This window comes from Microcaecilia unicolor, chromosome 1 (assembly GCF_901765095.1).
Source record: "Microcaecilia unicolor chromosome 1, aMicUni1.1, whole genome shotgun sequence".
Lineage (NCBI taxonomy): Eukaryota > Metazoa > Chordata > Amphibia > Gymnophiona > Siphonopidae > Microcaecilia > Microcaecilia unicolor.
The window spans coordinates 636,192,409-636,206,809 of record NC_044031.1 but is presented as its reverse complement, the minus strand read 5'-3'; the positions used below and the strand labels follow the sequence as shown (position 1 = coordinate 636,206,809).

At 44.3% G+C, this 14,401-nt stretch overlaps 1 protein-coding gene across 1 annotated transcript; it reads left to right on the top strand.

Annotated features, from left to right (window-relative positions):
* The first annotated feature begins 982 nt into the window (after positions 1-982).
* Positions 983-1,936, top strand: LOC115460659 (olfactory receptor 1020-like). Its single transcript, XM_030190429.1, has one exon. The coding sequence runs from the start codon at positions 983-985 to the stop codon at positions 1,934-1,936; it is 954 nt and encodes a 317-aa protein (XP_030046289.1).
* The last annotated feature ends 12,465 nt before the right edge of the window (positions 1,937-14,401 follow it).

The window sequence follows — 14,401 nt, the reverse complement described above, 5'->3', positions numbered from 1 at the left end:
TAAGACTAGTGGTAGGATAGAATAGTGAAGCATGAGCTTCCAGGTAGAGATAATTTCATAATTTCAAATGCAGGGTTAATAGCATAATTCTGATAAAACAGTAGCAGGAAGGGCATACATCAGAGGCCATGGGAGGAGAATCATGGTGGAAAACTTGGACAAAATAAAAATCAGATTTGCTGAACATCTCCTCAGAGGTTTTCATTTCAAAGTAACTAATGTATTATTATAGGGAACGATAGAGTAGAAGAAATTGAAGAAAGTAGAAAACAGTCTGGGATACTTACACACCGAAAATTATAAAGGTTTGGAAACAAACAGAACAATGGAGAACTGAGCACTGAAAGAACTGAGGCTCCATAGTTGCCATGGACAACATCTAATAATGATGATGACTGAACTTTTATCGCTTTGAAATCTCTGATTAATACAGACTTAGAGGGGAAGTTATCAATGTTGGTTACTATTAAAACAAGTTATTTTACTGTTAATCCCAGTTATTACTAACTAGTTCTCCTTGCATAAAATGGGCTTGTGGCAAAATAGCACATCTTATTGGTAGCCCAGATTGATAACTACACTCCTTAATGGCTAATGAATAGTGGAGGAGTAGCCTAGTGGTTAGTGTAGTGGACTTTGATCCTGGGGAACTGAGTTCTATTCCCACTGCAGCTCCCTGTAACTCTGGGCAAGTCACTTAACTCTCCATTGCTCCTGGTACAAAATAAGTACCTGAATATACAATGTAAACTTCTTTGAATGTAGTTGCAAAACATCACAGAAAGGCTGTATATCAAGTCCCATTTCCCATATATAACTGTTTTTTACATGTTAAAAAAAAAGCTTTCATGGATGGAAAATAAAAATATGCAGCTTTAATAATAACAACAATCTTTTCTGCAGCACAGTTCAAAACATAAAATCATTACATAAGCTTAGTTCTAGTCTGATTTTCTACCAACAGATAGATTCAGAAGAATAAATGGAAGGCAGGAACCAGACGTCAGTGACTGAGTTCATTCTCATCGGACTCACTCGTAATCCAAAGCTCCAGATTCCACTCTTTGTGCTCTTCTTAATGGTCTATATTATCACCCTGTTGGGTAATATCAGTATCACTGTTGCAACTAAATTGGATTCACGCCTACAGACCCCAATGTACTTTTTCCTCTTTCACTTGTCATTTCTTGATATCTGTTATTCTTCAGTTATCACCCCCAAAACTCTGCAAACCCTTCTTGCAGAACAGAAAATCATCTCCTTACTTGGTTGTGCTCTACAAATGTTTTTTTTTGCATGGTTTGCTACTACTGAGGCTTTTCTGCTGGCAGTGATGGCATATGACCGTTATGTGGCAATCTGTAACCCATTGCTTTATCCAGTCATTATGAGCAGGAGACTGTGCATTCAGATGCTGAGTGCAGCTTATTTGGGTGGCTTTTGTAATTCTGTAGTACAAACAGTTTGTATTTTCCACTTATCCTACTGTGGGCCCAATGTAATTGATCACTATTTCTGTGATGCTCCTCCACTCTTGCTACTTACATGCTCAGACCCTTTTATTTGTGTACTTGCACTTTTTATTTTTGTTGGGTTCAACTGCACATCAACCTTTGTACCCATTTTAGTCTCTTACACCTTTATTCTCTCCAACATCCTGAAGATTCGCTCTGCTGAAGGAAGACGCAAAGCGTTCAACACTTGTGCCTCCCACTTCACTGCTGTGATGATTTTCTTTGGAACCCTTGTTTTCATGTATTTACGACCAGCTTCGAGTTATTCTATGGAGCAGGACAGAGTAGTTTCAGTCTTTTATGCAGTGTTAATCCCCATGTTAAACCCCCTGATTTATAGCCTGAGGAACAAAGATGTAAAAGCAGCTTTGCTGAAGGTATGGAAACAATTCTTCACAGCAGTCAGAGGGGTTATAAAGTAAATGTTATATTTGGAGTAATCATGAGTCACTGAATGGACTCTAAAGCAGTGGTTCTCAACCAGTGTGGCGTGACACACTGGTATGTCCTCAAGAGGTGGGATGTGTGTCACAACAAATTTGGTGTAGACAGCAAACCTGTGTTTCCTTTACAAGCACCACTGCCTGCAAGCTGGGAAGGGTACCTGGTCAAAATAGCCCCAACAAAAAGGCCCAAACACATAATATGCCCAACAAAAGCCTCTGAAAAAATAGCCCCTGACAAAAGGGCTTGCCTTAAATTTGGGCCCACCCCAAAGTATTTTACCTGTTCTGCTCCTGCTGCTACAACTGTGTGTCTTTCTGAGTCCTGCTGCTGCTTTGAGCCAAGGTGTACCTCCTCTTTGCCACCCCAGCTTCAGTACGCACTGTTCAGAATGTGTCCCTCTTCTTCCTGCCTGCCCTGGAAACTCTCCCCTCCCCCCCCCCCCCCCCCCCCCGTCTCAGTGATCCACCAACTTTCCTATTGGCCACCAGCGTTGTCTGACACAACTTCTTATGTCTGCATAGGCAGGACACAACAGAAAGAATGCTTCTGAGGCCAGCCGAAGCAGCTTGTTGACCCTGCCAGCAGCCCACAGAAACGTTGGAGGATCACCGGGGGGGTGGGGGTAGGGAGAGATATACTGGACCACACAGGGCAGGCAGGAGGAAGAGGGAGACATGCTGGACTGTGCTGGGAGGTGGGTGGGAAGGAAGGGTAAGAGATGCATTTCCAGACCATGATAAGGGGAGGAAGAGAGAGAGATGCCAGAATGTAGGTAAGGGGGAAGTGGGACAAAGATGACAGAACACAGGGATGCAGAGAGAAAGGTGCTGCACTGAAGAGGGAGTTGAAGGAAGACAGAGCTCATTTAAGGGAATTGGGTATAGAGGGGGAGAAGAGATGCTGGACTCTCAGAGGAATGGAGACTATACTCATTTTTTAAAGGGGCTATTTTGATCGGGTTATTTTGACTGGGCTGTTATGTAGGGGTGCCACTGGGAAGATAAGCAATCTTGAGAGTCAGGTTCTTGAAATCCCCCAAACTTGTCCCTATTTCTGCTTCCCCACTACCCCCAATAATAACTACAGCCTCCAGCCCCAACTGAACATGTTGCAGGTCTTCTGTTTGATATATACTTGCTGAGTAGCATATTTGTAAGTTTTTCTGTTCCTTCACAGTATCTGAAAGTGGAGGGATATCCTGCTGCCGTTACTGAAGTGACACCAGAATTTGAATGTATATTTGTTTTGTTGTATGACAAGTGAGAAATCTGGGATTGACATATTTGTGTACAGCTTTTTGATATGGGATAGGCAAATTCATTTTAAACTTATAATTAAAGAATGACATATTTAGGCATGCTTTGTTCAGCTCTGAGTTTTTAATGTTCGGTGTGTCACATACATGAACATTGTCAGTGTGTCACAACAGAAGAAAGGTTGCGAACCACTGCTCTAAAGTGTAGTAGTCTAATAATTAGAGCAGTGGGCTGATAACCAGAGAAGCCTTGTTCAAATCTAACTGCTACACTTTGTCATCTTACATCTTAGGGCAGGTCATTTAGCTCTCCATTTCATCAGATAGAAACACAGATTATAAGACCTCTGGGAATAGGAAAAAATGCCTACAGTACCTGAATTTATTTATTTATTGCATTTGTACCCAGGGCCGTGCCGATGCGGTAAGCGGGGTAAGCGCCGCAGGGGGGCGCCCACCTCTGGAGGGCGCCGCCGCGGTGCTTACTCTCGCCCCGCGAGGCCTTTAAATCTTTTTACCTGGTCGCAGCAGCGTCAGTGAAAGCGCTGCCGACGTCTCCCTTCCCTTGCACTCATTGGTTCCCTCAGTGTCCGCCTTCTTCTGACGTCAGAAGAACGCGGGACACTGAGAGAACCAATGAGTGCAAGGGAAGGTAAACGTCGGCAGCGCTCCGCTTTCACTGATGCTGCATAGGCGCCCCGTATAAGAGGCTTGGGGAGGCTAAGCCTCCCCAGCCCAGCTGTGACCTTTCCCGCCCATGCTGCATTGCCTCCCCCCCCCAAACGTAGCCACTTTCCCTCCAGGCCCGAGGCCCGCTCATCCAGACCTGCGAAGTCCGGAGTCTCCCGCACTCCCGAGTCTGGGCCGGCAAAGTGGGAAGAAAGTCTCCTCTTCAGCGCGAGTCGCGCGATAAAACAAAAAAAAGAAGCAAGAGCGGGGCCGTGGCAGCCTTCAAGCATGGGCTGTCTGCGCTGCAGCCGCTCCTCTCTCTGCCCCTGGAGGAGCAGGAAGGAAGTTGACATCGACTTCCTGCTCTGCTCCGGGGACAGAGAGGAGCGGCTGCAGTGCCGATAGCCCATGCTGAAAGCTGCTACGGTACAGCCCCGCGCTTGTTCCAGCAGCCAACTGTTGCTCCTGGGGGCTCCAAAGCGGTTGAAGCTGCGTGTGGTGTAGGTCCTCCCAGCTGATTCGTGTAACGCGTGCTACCTTTTTTTTTTTTTGTCTGGACTCGGGGCGCTGCTGCTGCTGAAGAGGAGAAGCAGCAGCAGTGGCCAACAAATTAATACCGGGTGGAAGGGGGAGCGAGAGGCACTAGGCAGGTATAATGGAGAGAGTGGGAAGATGGGGAGAGAAGGAGGGGACATGGAGAAGGGCTGGAGAAAGGGAGAAGCTGCTTAAAATGAGGAAGAAATGGGAGGGGGGGGGGTGAAAGAGGGAAGACACTGGAAGGGAGAGAGAAACTAACAGGAGGAGAAACATTGAAGGATGGGGAGAGAGAGGGGGGCATGATGAATGGAAAAGGGTAGAGAGAGAGACACTGGATGGAAAAGGGGATAGAGAGAGAGAGAGACACTGGATGGAAGGATTGGGAGAGAGGGGGTAGATGTTGGATGGCAGGATCGGGAGAGGGGGTAGACGAATGGAAGGACATGGAGAGAAAGAGGGAAGAGGAAGACAGAAGGATGGGGAGATAAAGAGGGAAAACGGATGGAAGGATGAGGAGAGGGGGGATAGACGGGACGGGAGAGAAGAGAAATCATTGGACTGGACATGTAGGGGAGGGCAGGGGAGAGAGGAGAATTGCTAGATATGGAAGGATGGAGGGGTCAGGGGAGAGAGGAGATTTGCTAGATGGATGGATGGAAGAACCGGGGAGAAAGGAGATTTGCTAGATATGGATGGAGGACAGGGGAGGGAGGAGAGTTGCTGGACACGGATGAATGGAGGGGAGGGGAGTGAGGAGAAATGCTGAATATGGATGGAGGGGAAACTGCTGAATTTAAGGACTGGATTGAAACGCTTTGAGGGCAGATGCTGCAACTGGAGGAAGGATAGGGACAGGGTGCCACAGATGGTAGACAGAACGCATAAGGACACAGGAGGATGGTGAGTGAAAGAATATCAAATGGAAAGAAGACACCATAAAACAGACGACACTGGGACCAAAGCGAATAGAAAAACTAAATGCTCAGAAAACAAAGGTAGAAAAAAGTATTTTATTCAGAATGTATTAATTGGAATATGTCAGCTTTTGGAAATGTGCATCTGTGATATTTTGCACGTAAGTTTCAATTTCTCTAGTATTGCTGCATGCCAAGTCTGACTTCTTGAGGTAATTTTCCAGTTCATAATTTTGCCTTCATATCTTTTGATTTCTAGTTCCTTTTGTCATATCTGTTGTCATGTGTTTTTCATGTGTGATCAAGGTGCAGTATTCTGCTAGCGTGTACTATTTGCAGCCCTTTTGGTTTTGTTTTTTTCACTAGGTAGTGTATTGGTGTTTTAGAGCCTGGTGTAATTACAGTGCTGCTTTTCCACGCATAAGATTGTAGCTCGTCCTGTCCTTGGAATTAGTGCTGTTATGATTTGGTAAGTTTCTGAGTGTGTTTTTGCACAAGTTTGTGTATAGTGTTTTGCAGTGGAAAGATTGTGTGTTGGCCGTACTAAGGTGACATCAACACTTTAAATTCATTTTAGTTTGTCATAACATCAGACATAGTTTTATAATATTTTGGAGGATCTGATGTTGAATTGTTAAAGGTATTAATTGTGACTATTTTACTTTTATTTATTTTTCCTGTGTGTTGTCGGACAATTATGGATGTAAGCCCCGCCCCCTGGTACCACCCATAACCCCGCCCCCTTTAGCCTCCCCAAACAGTTGGGCCACCGACCGCCTATGCTGACGCTGCTGCGACCTCTTCGTTGCCGTTGCGTCGTCCCACCCCCCACTTCACGCGATTTGCGAACCGCGCTGCCGCTTAGCACTGCTTAAAAAAAAATTTACACGTCAGCAGGAACAGGCTGCTTCAGCCAATCCCAGGAGCCTTCCTTCAGCCCTCAGGGGCGGAACACGCTGAAGGAAGGCCCCTGGGATGGGCTGAAGCAGCCTGTTCCTGCTGACGTGTAATTTTTTTTTTTTAAGCAGTGCTAAGAAGCGGTTCGCGAATCGCGTGAAGGGAGAAGACAATTTGCTGGAAATGGAAGGGAGGGGAGAGAGAGGAGGATTGCTGGCTATGGATGGAGGAGGGAAGGGCAGAGAGGGACAAGGATGGACATGGGGGCCCAGGGAGAGGACAATTTGCTGGAAATGGAGGGGAGGGGAGAGAGAGGAGGATTGCTGGCTATGGATGGAGGAGGGAAGGGCAGAGAGGGACAAGGATGGACATGGGGGCCCAGGAAGAGGACAATTTGCTGGAAATGGAGGGGAGAGAGGAGGATTGCTGGCTATGGATGGAGGAGGGAAGGGCAGAGAGGGACAAGAATGGACATGGATGGGAGGGCAGGACCCAGGGAGAGAGGAGAAATGGATATAGAGCAAGAAATGAAGAAGAAAGGAGAAAAGTAAAGAAATAAATGGAAAGGAAGCCCTGGAAATGGAGTTAAGAGGACAGATAGCAGCAGACTCAGATACTGGCCAGCATGATCGGAAAAAGAAAGTCACCAGACAACAAAGGTAGAAAAAAATCATTTTATTTTCATTTTAGCATTTGGAATATGTCTACTTTGAGAATTTACATCTGGTATCTTATTTTGCAATGTATAGCAATTTGTTTCTAAGAATATTGCTGACAATTCCTGTCAGTGTAGCAAGTGGTGAGCGATCATTTTCACCGGGGGGGGGGGGGGGGGGGGGGGGGGCTGATCATTTTCACCAGGGGGGGGCGCCAACTGATAGTCTGCAGGGGGGCGCCAGAGACCCTAGGCACGGCCCTGTTTGTACCCCACATTATCCCACCTATTTGCAGGCTCAATGTGGCTTACAGGGTGTTAATATGGTAACTTACCTTGAACTTCTGAGAAAGGTGTGATCTAAATTAATTTTAATCACCAAAGATGTAATGTATTTGTGGAAAAGCCCATGTTGAAAAAAAAGTTTAATAGGCAATATTAATTTTTATTCTATAGTAGCTTCTAATTTAAGTAGACTTCGAATTGCATTCTCATGTTGGTGTTCTAGGATACTCTGGCTGTGCTGTAGCTGCCGATACCTACAGTGCCAAACCTGAAAGTGCCCAAAATCAGGGGCTTGGGATCCACACTCTTACCAACACACACACACACTGTCTCTCACACACACACTTCAATCTTTAGAGGACTCCTCTCCCCACTAGACCTCTGCCTTTAGGTGCTGTAAGTTTAAATCCATCACCCCTGATTGCCATGTCCCCTCTATATTTACTTGTGAGTAGATCTCTTTTATAAGGAATTCTAGGTCATTGCTACTGCGAGCAACAAAGGGTTATTTTGACCTCTAACAAAATTAGGGCCTCTTTTATCATACTGCGCCAGGGCCGCCGAGAGACTGAGCCGAGCACGGGGCAAGGCTGCCGCTGGGCCTCCCCCAGGATCGTCACCCCACCGGGCCCCTCCCAAGGATTGTTGCCGCCAGGCCCCCTCTGGAGCCGTCGCCCCACCCTCCCCGATCGCTGCTTCCGTTCGCCCTGGGTATTTTGGCTGCCAGGGATCTCAAGGCCCCACCACCAGAAGAGTTCTGCAGTGCTGTTCTTATTCTTGCTGCCACATGGCCTTTTCTCTGCGGCTACTTTTTCTCTCAGGTTGCGCATGTGTGGCCTGAGGGGAAAGCAGCTGCAGGGGAAAGCAATGCGGTAGACACTATGTCTGTTCCTCCGGGTCCTCCCCAGCTTCCAAGGGGGGCCTGGCGCTGGAGTTTTCTCTCTCCTGCACCTGTCGGGACACAATCTCCCGGACCCCATCAAGAGCAGGAGAGACAGAGAGACCCCAGTGCCGGGCCACCCTTGGAGGCCCAGGTCTGGGGAATTTTGTCCCTCTTGCCCCTTCCTGTGGCGGTCCTGTATTGCGCTAGCAGTTCCTGTGCAGGAATGCCAATGAAGCCCATTGAAAGTGAATGGGCTTTGTCAGCATTATAGCACTGGGGACTGCCAGAATTTTTTTTTTTTGGGGGGGGGGGGTTGGGGGGCTCAGCAACAAGGTAAGGGAGCTATGCACTTGGGAGCAATTTGTGAAGTCCACTGCAGTGCCTCCTAGGGTGCCCGGTTGATGTCCTGGTATATCAGGGGGACCAGTGCACTACGAATGCTGGCTCCTCCCATGACTAAATGGCTTGGATTTGGTCATTTCTGAGATGGGCATCCTCGGTTTCCAATATCGCCGAAAATCAGAAACGACCAAGTCTAAGGATGACCATCTCTAAGGTCAACCTAAATTTCAGGATTTGGGTGTCCCTGACCGTATTATCGAAACGAAAGATGGACGTCCATCTTGTTTCGATAATACGGATTTCCCTGCCTCTTTACGGAGCCGTCCTGCGGGGACGACCCCAGGAAAACTTGGGCATCCCTTTTGATTATGCCCCTCTTTATGTAAGTTTCAAGTGGATTAGTTGCATAATTTCCAAATTATAAATGGTCACACCTGGAAAAATTGAAGTGCTCAAATTGATCCCTTTGACATTTCTTTATTATTGTAGCTTTCTTCCGGGTGAGGTAGTGATGTCTGTGTGTGGGACTGTTTTTTGTAATACTTCTTGATCTGGATTGTTTGATGTGGGAAAAGTCATTGAGTCCTGTCTAATAAATGTAGCACCTCCAAAGGCAAAGGAGTGATGCGGATCTTAGATTATTAAATTTGAAGAAAAGGTGGTAAAACTGTTGGCCACTGAGTAATTTGAGCTTTGTGGATGAGGTTGATGGTCCTGGGCACTGTTCCCTCTAAGCCAAAGGTTCTCAACCAATGTGTCAGGACAAACTGGTATGTCCCCAAGAGGTGGGATGTGTGTCACAAAAAAAAGTTGGTGTAGACTACAAGCCTGTGTTTCCTTGTGGAGGAGTGCAGTGAAGTGGAGGAGTAGTACCCTAGTGGTTAGTGCAGTGGACTTTGGTCCTGGGGAACTGAGTTTGATTCCCACTGTAGCTCCTTGTGACTGTAGGCAAGTCACTTAACCCTCCATTGTCTCTGGTACAAAATAAGTACCTGAATATATGTAAACCACTTTGAATGTAGTTGCAAAACCAGGGGTGTGCTGGTAAATTGTTAACAGGGGGCTCTCTCTCGCCAGCAAAGTAAAAGAGAATTCAGGAGGGGCCCAAGCCCACATTTTGGGATCCATTTGTTAAAGTAGCCATGGAGAACCGGCTCCCAAAATTCTTAAAAACTTAACAAACGGCTCTCGAGAGCCTGTGAGAGCCTGCTCCAGCACACCACTGTAAAAACCCTCAGAAAGGCAGTATATCAAGTCCTGTTTCCATTTCCCTTTACAACAATCAGTGCTTGCAAGCTGGGAAGACCAGCAATCCCTGCAACTGGTCCCTGTTTCTGCTTCCTCACTACCCCCAATAATAACTGCTGCACCCAGCCCCAACTGAAAATGTTGCAGGTCTGCTGTCCATAGATTCTGGTTATTATATAGCTTGAGTAGCATATTTGCAGGGTTTTGCATTGCTGTTGCTGATTGACACTAGTATTTGAATATATATATTTTTTGTTGTATAATAAGTGAGAAATCTGAAACTGATGTGTTGCATACAGCTTTTTGATATGGGACAGGCAGATTTATAATACAGTTAAAAATTGAAATATTTAGGCGTGCTTTGTTCAGTGTAAATTTTAGTTTGATGTGTCACATACATGAATGTTGTCTGTCAAGTGTGTCACAACAGAAGAAAGGTTGAGAACCACTGCTCTAAGTTGACTGGGAGTCCTACAACTGCATTGCCACCAGTGTGTGTGTGTGTGTGGGGGGGTGCTTCAATATAATGTTTTACTCTTATAGTCAACACAGCTGTTTTTGAGGGGGTTATAATGCAATCTGAAGCCAGATATCTTTTGGTCAAGTATCCTAAGATACCTCTATTTTACACTGTTCCAAAAGTTCACTAAAGTTTATTCAATCCTCCTGGTCTCCTTATAGTGTCCCTTAGGGACACTGTTTTGGAACTCATCTCATTTTTTGGATTTACATTTACAACCTTTAGTCATCAGGGCCAAATCATACATAAAAGATACTTCTCATTTTTTACGAGCATTGATGGAAGTTGGCAAGGTGACCCCTGAGATGGTGTTTGTTTCTTTAGATTTGGAATCTTTATATTCCAACATCTCTCAAACTGTCACGTTGGAATTTTTGTATCATACATTATCATCAAGGGCCACAGAGGAACAAGTTTCTATATCTTTTTGCAACTGGTGGAAATGATCTTACAGAGGAATTATTTTATGTTTGATTCCAAGTATTATCTTCAAATTCCTAGGGTGGCTATGGGCACTGCCTCAGCTCCAAGTGTCGCCAACTTGTATGTCAGTATAGCTCTCCTTGGTTTCAGTATATAAAAGTGTGGCATCACAGCAAATAGATGAGTGGGTGGACACTGCAGTATTAAATGGTATACTTACGATTAAGGAGCAAAGATTTTTATGTCATCCATGTCCGAAGATTCCGTATATATATTTTGTGCCCAAGGTTCATAAAACCTTAGAGAATCCCCCCTGCCACCCTATAGTATCAACACGTGACTCTGTCTTGGAACCCATATCTCAATTCATGGACAGGTTTTTAAAACCTTACGTGAGCCAGGCAGAGTCATATGTCAGAGATTCTTTACATTTTATTCAATTGCTAGAAGAGATTGATTTAACACACATACGGGATGGTGAATTTCACATGATTGGGCTAGATGTGGTAGCATTATATACCAACCTTCCTCAGGATCAACTCATTAAGATGGCATCAGAATATTTGATATGTTCTGCCATGCCTATGGCTAAAGTTAAGGTGTTGAGCCAATTGCTCACCTTGGTGGTCTGCCAGAATTATTTCAGTTTCCAGAATGAGTTTTATGTGCAGAGGGGAGGGGTGGCCATGGGGGCCACGGTCGCCCCTTCGCTGGCATGTTTGTACATGACTCAGTTTGAGGAGAAATATGTATATCACTCACCATGGCAGGAACATATCCTGCTATGGAAGAGATACATAGACGATGTGATCTTATTCTGGCAGGGCACTAGGGAAGAGGCCCTTAAATTTGTTGAGTATTTGAACACATTGGACACTCATGTGCACTTCACCTTTCGTATGGATAGTGAGAAAATGGAGTTTTTGGATATATTGGTCAAGAGAATGGATAATAATGAGTTCAGTACCACTATATATAGAAAACAGACAGACCGTAATTCCATACTCCATTACACTAGCTTTCACCATCTTGCTCTCAAGAGAGGGGTTCCCATTAGCCAGTTTTTGAGACTTAGACGTATATGTTCAACCACAAGTGAATTTAGAAAATAAGCTAAGCCTATGACTCAAAGATTCCTGCAAAGAGGGTACCCTATGGGGGTGATTAAAAAAGCATACAAGAGAGCGTTGTATGCTCAACGTCCCTGGTTACTTCTCCCCACCCCGAGATCCATAGATCACACTTTATCTTGTGTTCTGCCTTTTTCTGTTAAAGCCTCTAAAATAGGACATATTATACACAAGAACTGGCACGTCCTAAGAACTCATCCGGTGTTTGCTGAGCATCCAAAAATAGCCTATTCCCGCATGTCTAATCTAGGGGAGTTGTTACATAAACCTAGAGATAATGGTAACAACCAGGGGCAACATTCACCGTGTGGGAAGTGCGCATTTTGTACATTTTCCATGTCTACTCAATGGGTTTGGATCCCTGGTACCACCAAGAAATATTATTTGCGCAGCATTACTGATTGCACCAGTGTAGGAGTAGTTTATTGTATAGTGTGCCCTTGTCAAATGTACTATATAGGGCACACGAAACGCCAGTTAAAAAAACGTCTGGCTGAGCATGCTAGTAACATTAGAATTGGTAAACAAGAGGCTCCTTTGGTCAGCCACTGGATAGCACATGCTCATGAAGTAGCTGATTTGAAATGCACGGTGCTTAGACAGATCACTCCATGCAGAGGAGGGGGTGATGTCACAGCACAGCTGCTGTATATTGAACAGAGATTTATCTTCGAGTGGGATACGGTGGCTCCCAGGGGTCTGAACCTGGAGGTAGAATGGACATAGTAGGTTTTGCCCCCCAGGTGAAAATGATTTAGTGAAATTTGATATAAGGAAGCAGTGTGATTTCCTGCTTTAGTCATTTAAGTTGCTGAGACGCTCACAGAGGGTCCTGTGCTGGACTCATGATTCCTAAGGTAGGTTGCCTTAAAATTTAAAGGTTAAAGATTTCATTATTGAATTTGATTTAGATTGAATAAGTTTGTATAGGGGGGTTAAAAGAGATAGATAGGAATGAGAGTAGGGAAATGTTATAGATAAACTATGTACTGTTTTTGGTATAGGGAAATGTTCCTCCTGAAGAAGGAGTGTTCGAAATGCTGGGTCTCGCATCGAGGAACAAAAGAGAGAAGGTGTGAAGAGTTAGAAGGTGCTTAAAGTCTGGAAACAGTATGTAAATTCCAGGAAGCCCTTGACACACTGCACTGATTCACTCTGCTGAACTAACACTACTCCAAGAAGAGTGCTGGAGAGACTTTGTTGTGAACACTGTGCTCCTGCTTGATGTGATTTAGAAGATTTTTATGATTTATAAGGACTATAATTTGAACCTTTAAGGACAATATCTAAGACACAAGTGGAAGATTTGAAATTGAGGAAACAACAATTGGGGAGCATGTACACAGATTGTGGATATATAGAAATGTGCCCACACAAGGTTTATGTGAATGGGTGGTGAAGTGAAGGGTGTGACTGGGCAAGTTCCGGAACTTACACAGCATAAGTGGTTTTATGTGATATATGTATTGTAATAAAAGAAATTAAATATTTTAAAGGAAGAACGTTTTTTGTGATCAATTTATTGATGACATTTTCTTCATCTGGACCAAATTTTTACTATGGTTGAATTATTTAGACATTCATCTGAAATTCACTATGCAATACGATTTAAATAGTTTGCCTTTTTGGGACACTTGTGTATATAAAGATGGAGAAGAGATTGGTGTTACAGTTTTTTGAAAAAAGACTGATCGTAATTCTTTACTTCAATATACTAGTCATCACCCATAGCGTATGAAGAATTCATTGCCCATGGCTCAGTTTCTTCGATTGCGATGCCTCTGCTCTTCCAATGAAGCTTTTAAACATCAGGCTCACAAATTAGCCAACTGGTTAAAAGAAAGAGGCTATCCTGACAAAAGTATTTGTCAAGCTTATAAGAGCATGGTTTGCACAGCATCCTTTGTTACTGCTTGACAGACCTAAAGAGACATTGGAAAAATTTGTTTGTGTCCTAACATATACTAATCTGGCCCCCCAGATATCCTGGGTCATTAATCAACATTGGGGCGTGCTTTCATTTAATTTCTATTTTTCAGCAACATCCTTGTATTGCATATTGACGTGGAAAGAATTTACGTGATAAACTTGTCCATTCAATATAACACAAGGATGTTGTTCTTCAGGATACTACTCCCATTGGACATACAGTGTGTGGACATTGCCAGTTTTGCTCTCAGACTATAGAATGCATACAATGACAGCACCCTTTTAAGGTGGAAAAGATTTATACCTTAAGATCTAGTACCACATGTGATACATCATATGTTATTTACGCAATTATATGCCCATGTAAAAAGTGTTATGTGGGACGCACCACTAGAAAAGTAAAGATTCGATTAACAGAACACAAGACCTATTATAGATCTAACTTCTCATTCCTAGGCAACCAACTCTGGAATGTTCTCCCCAGATCTATCTGATCAATATGCGATTACCTACCCTTCCGGAAAGCACTAAAAATCCATTTATTCAAGCAAGCCTATCCAAATGATCCTGATTAATCTAATGAACCATCTAATGAACCATCTGCCTACACATACCCCATGATAACGACATTACCCTAACTATATCTCCCACCTCACTTCCCTCTCCATTGCCTATTTCTACCTGTTCATCTTGCCTTTTATTCTGATATATTTTACTTTTACCCTCTAATAATATTCTGTATTCCTTTTACTA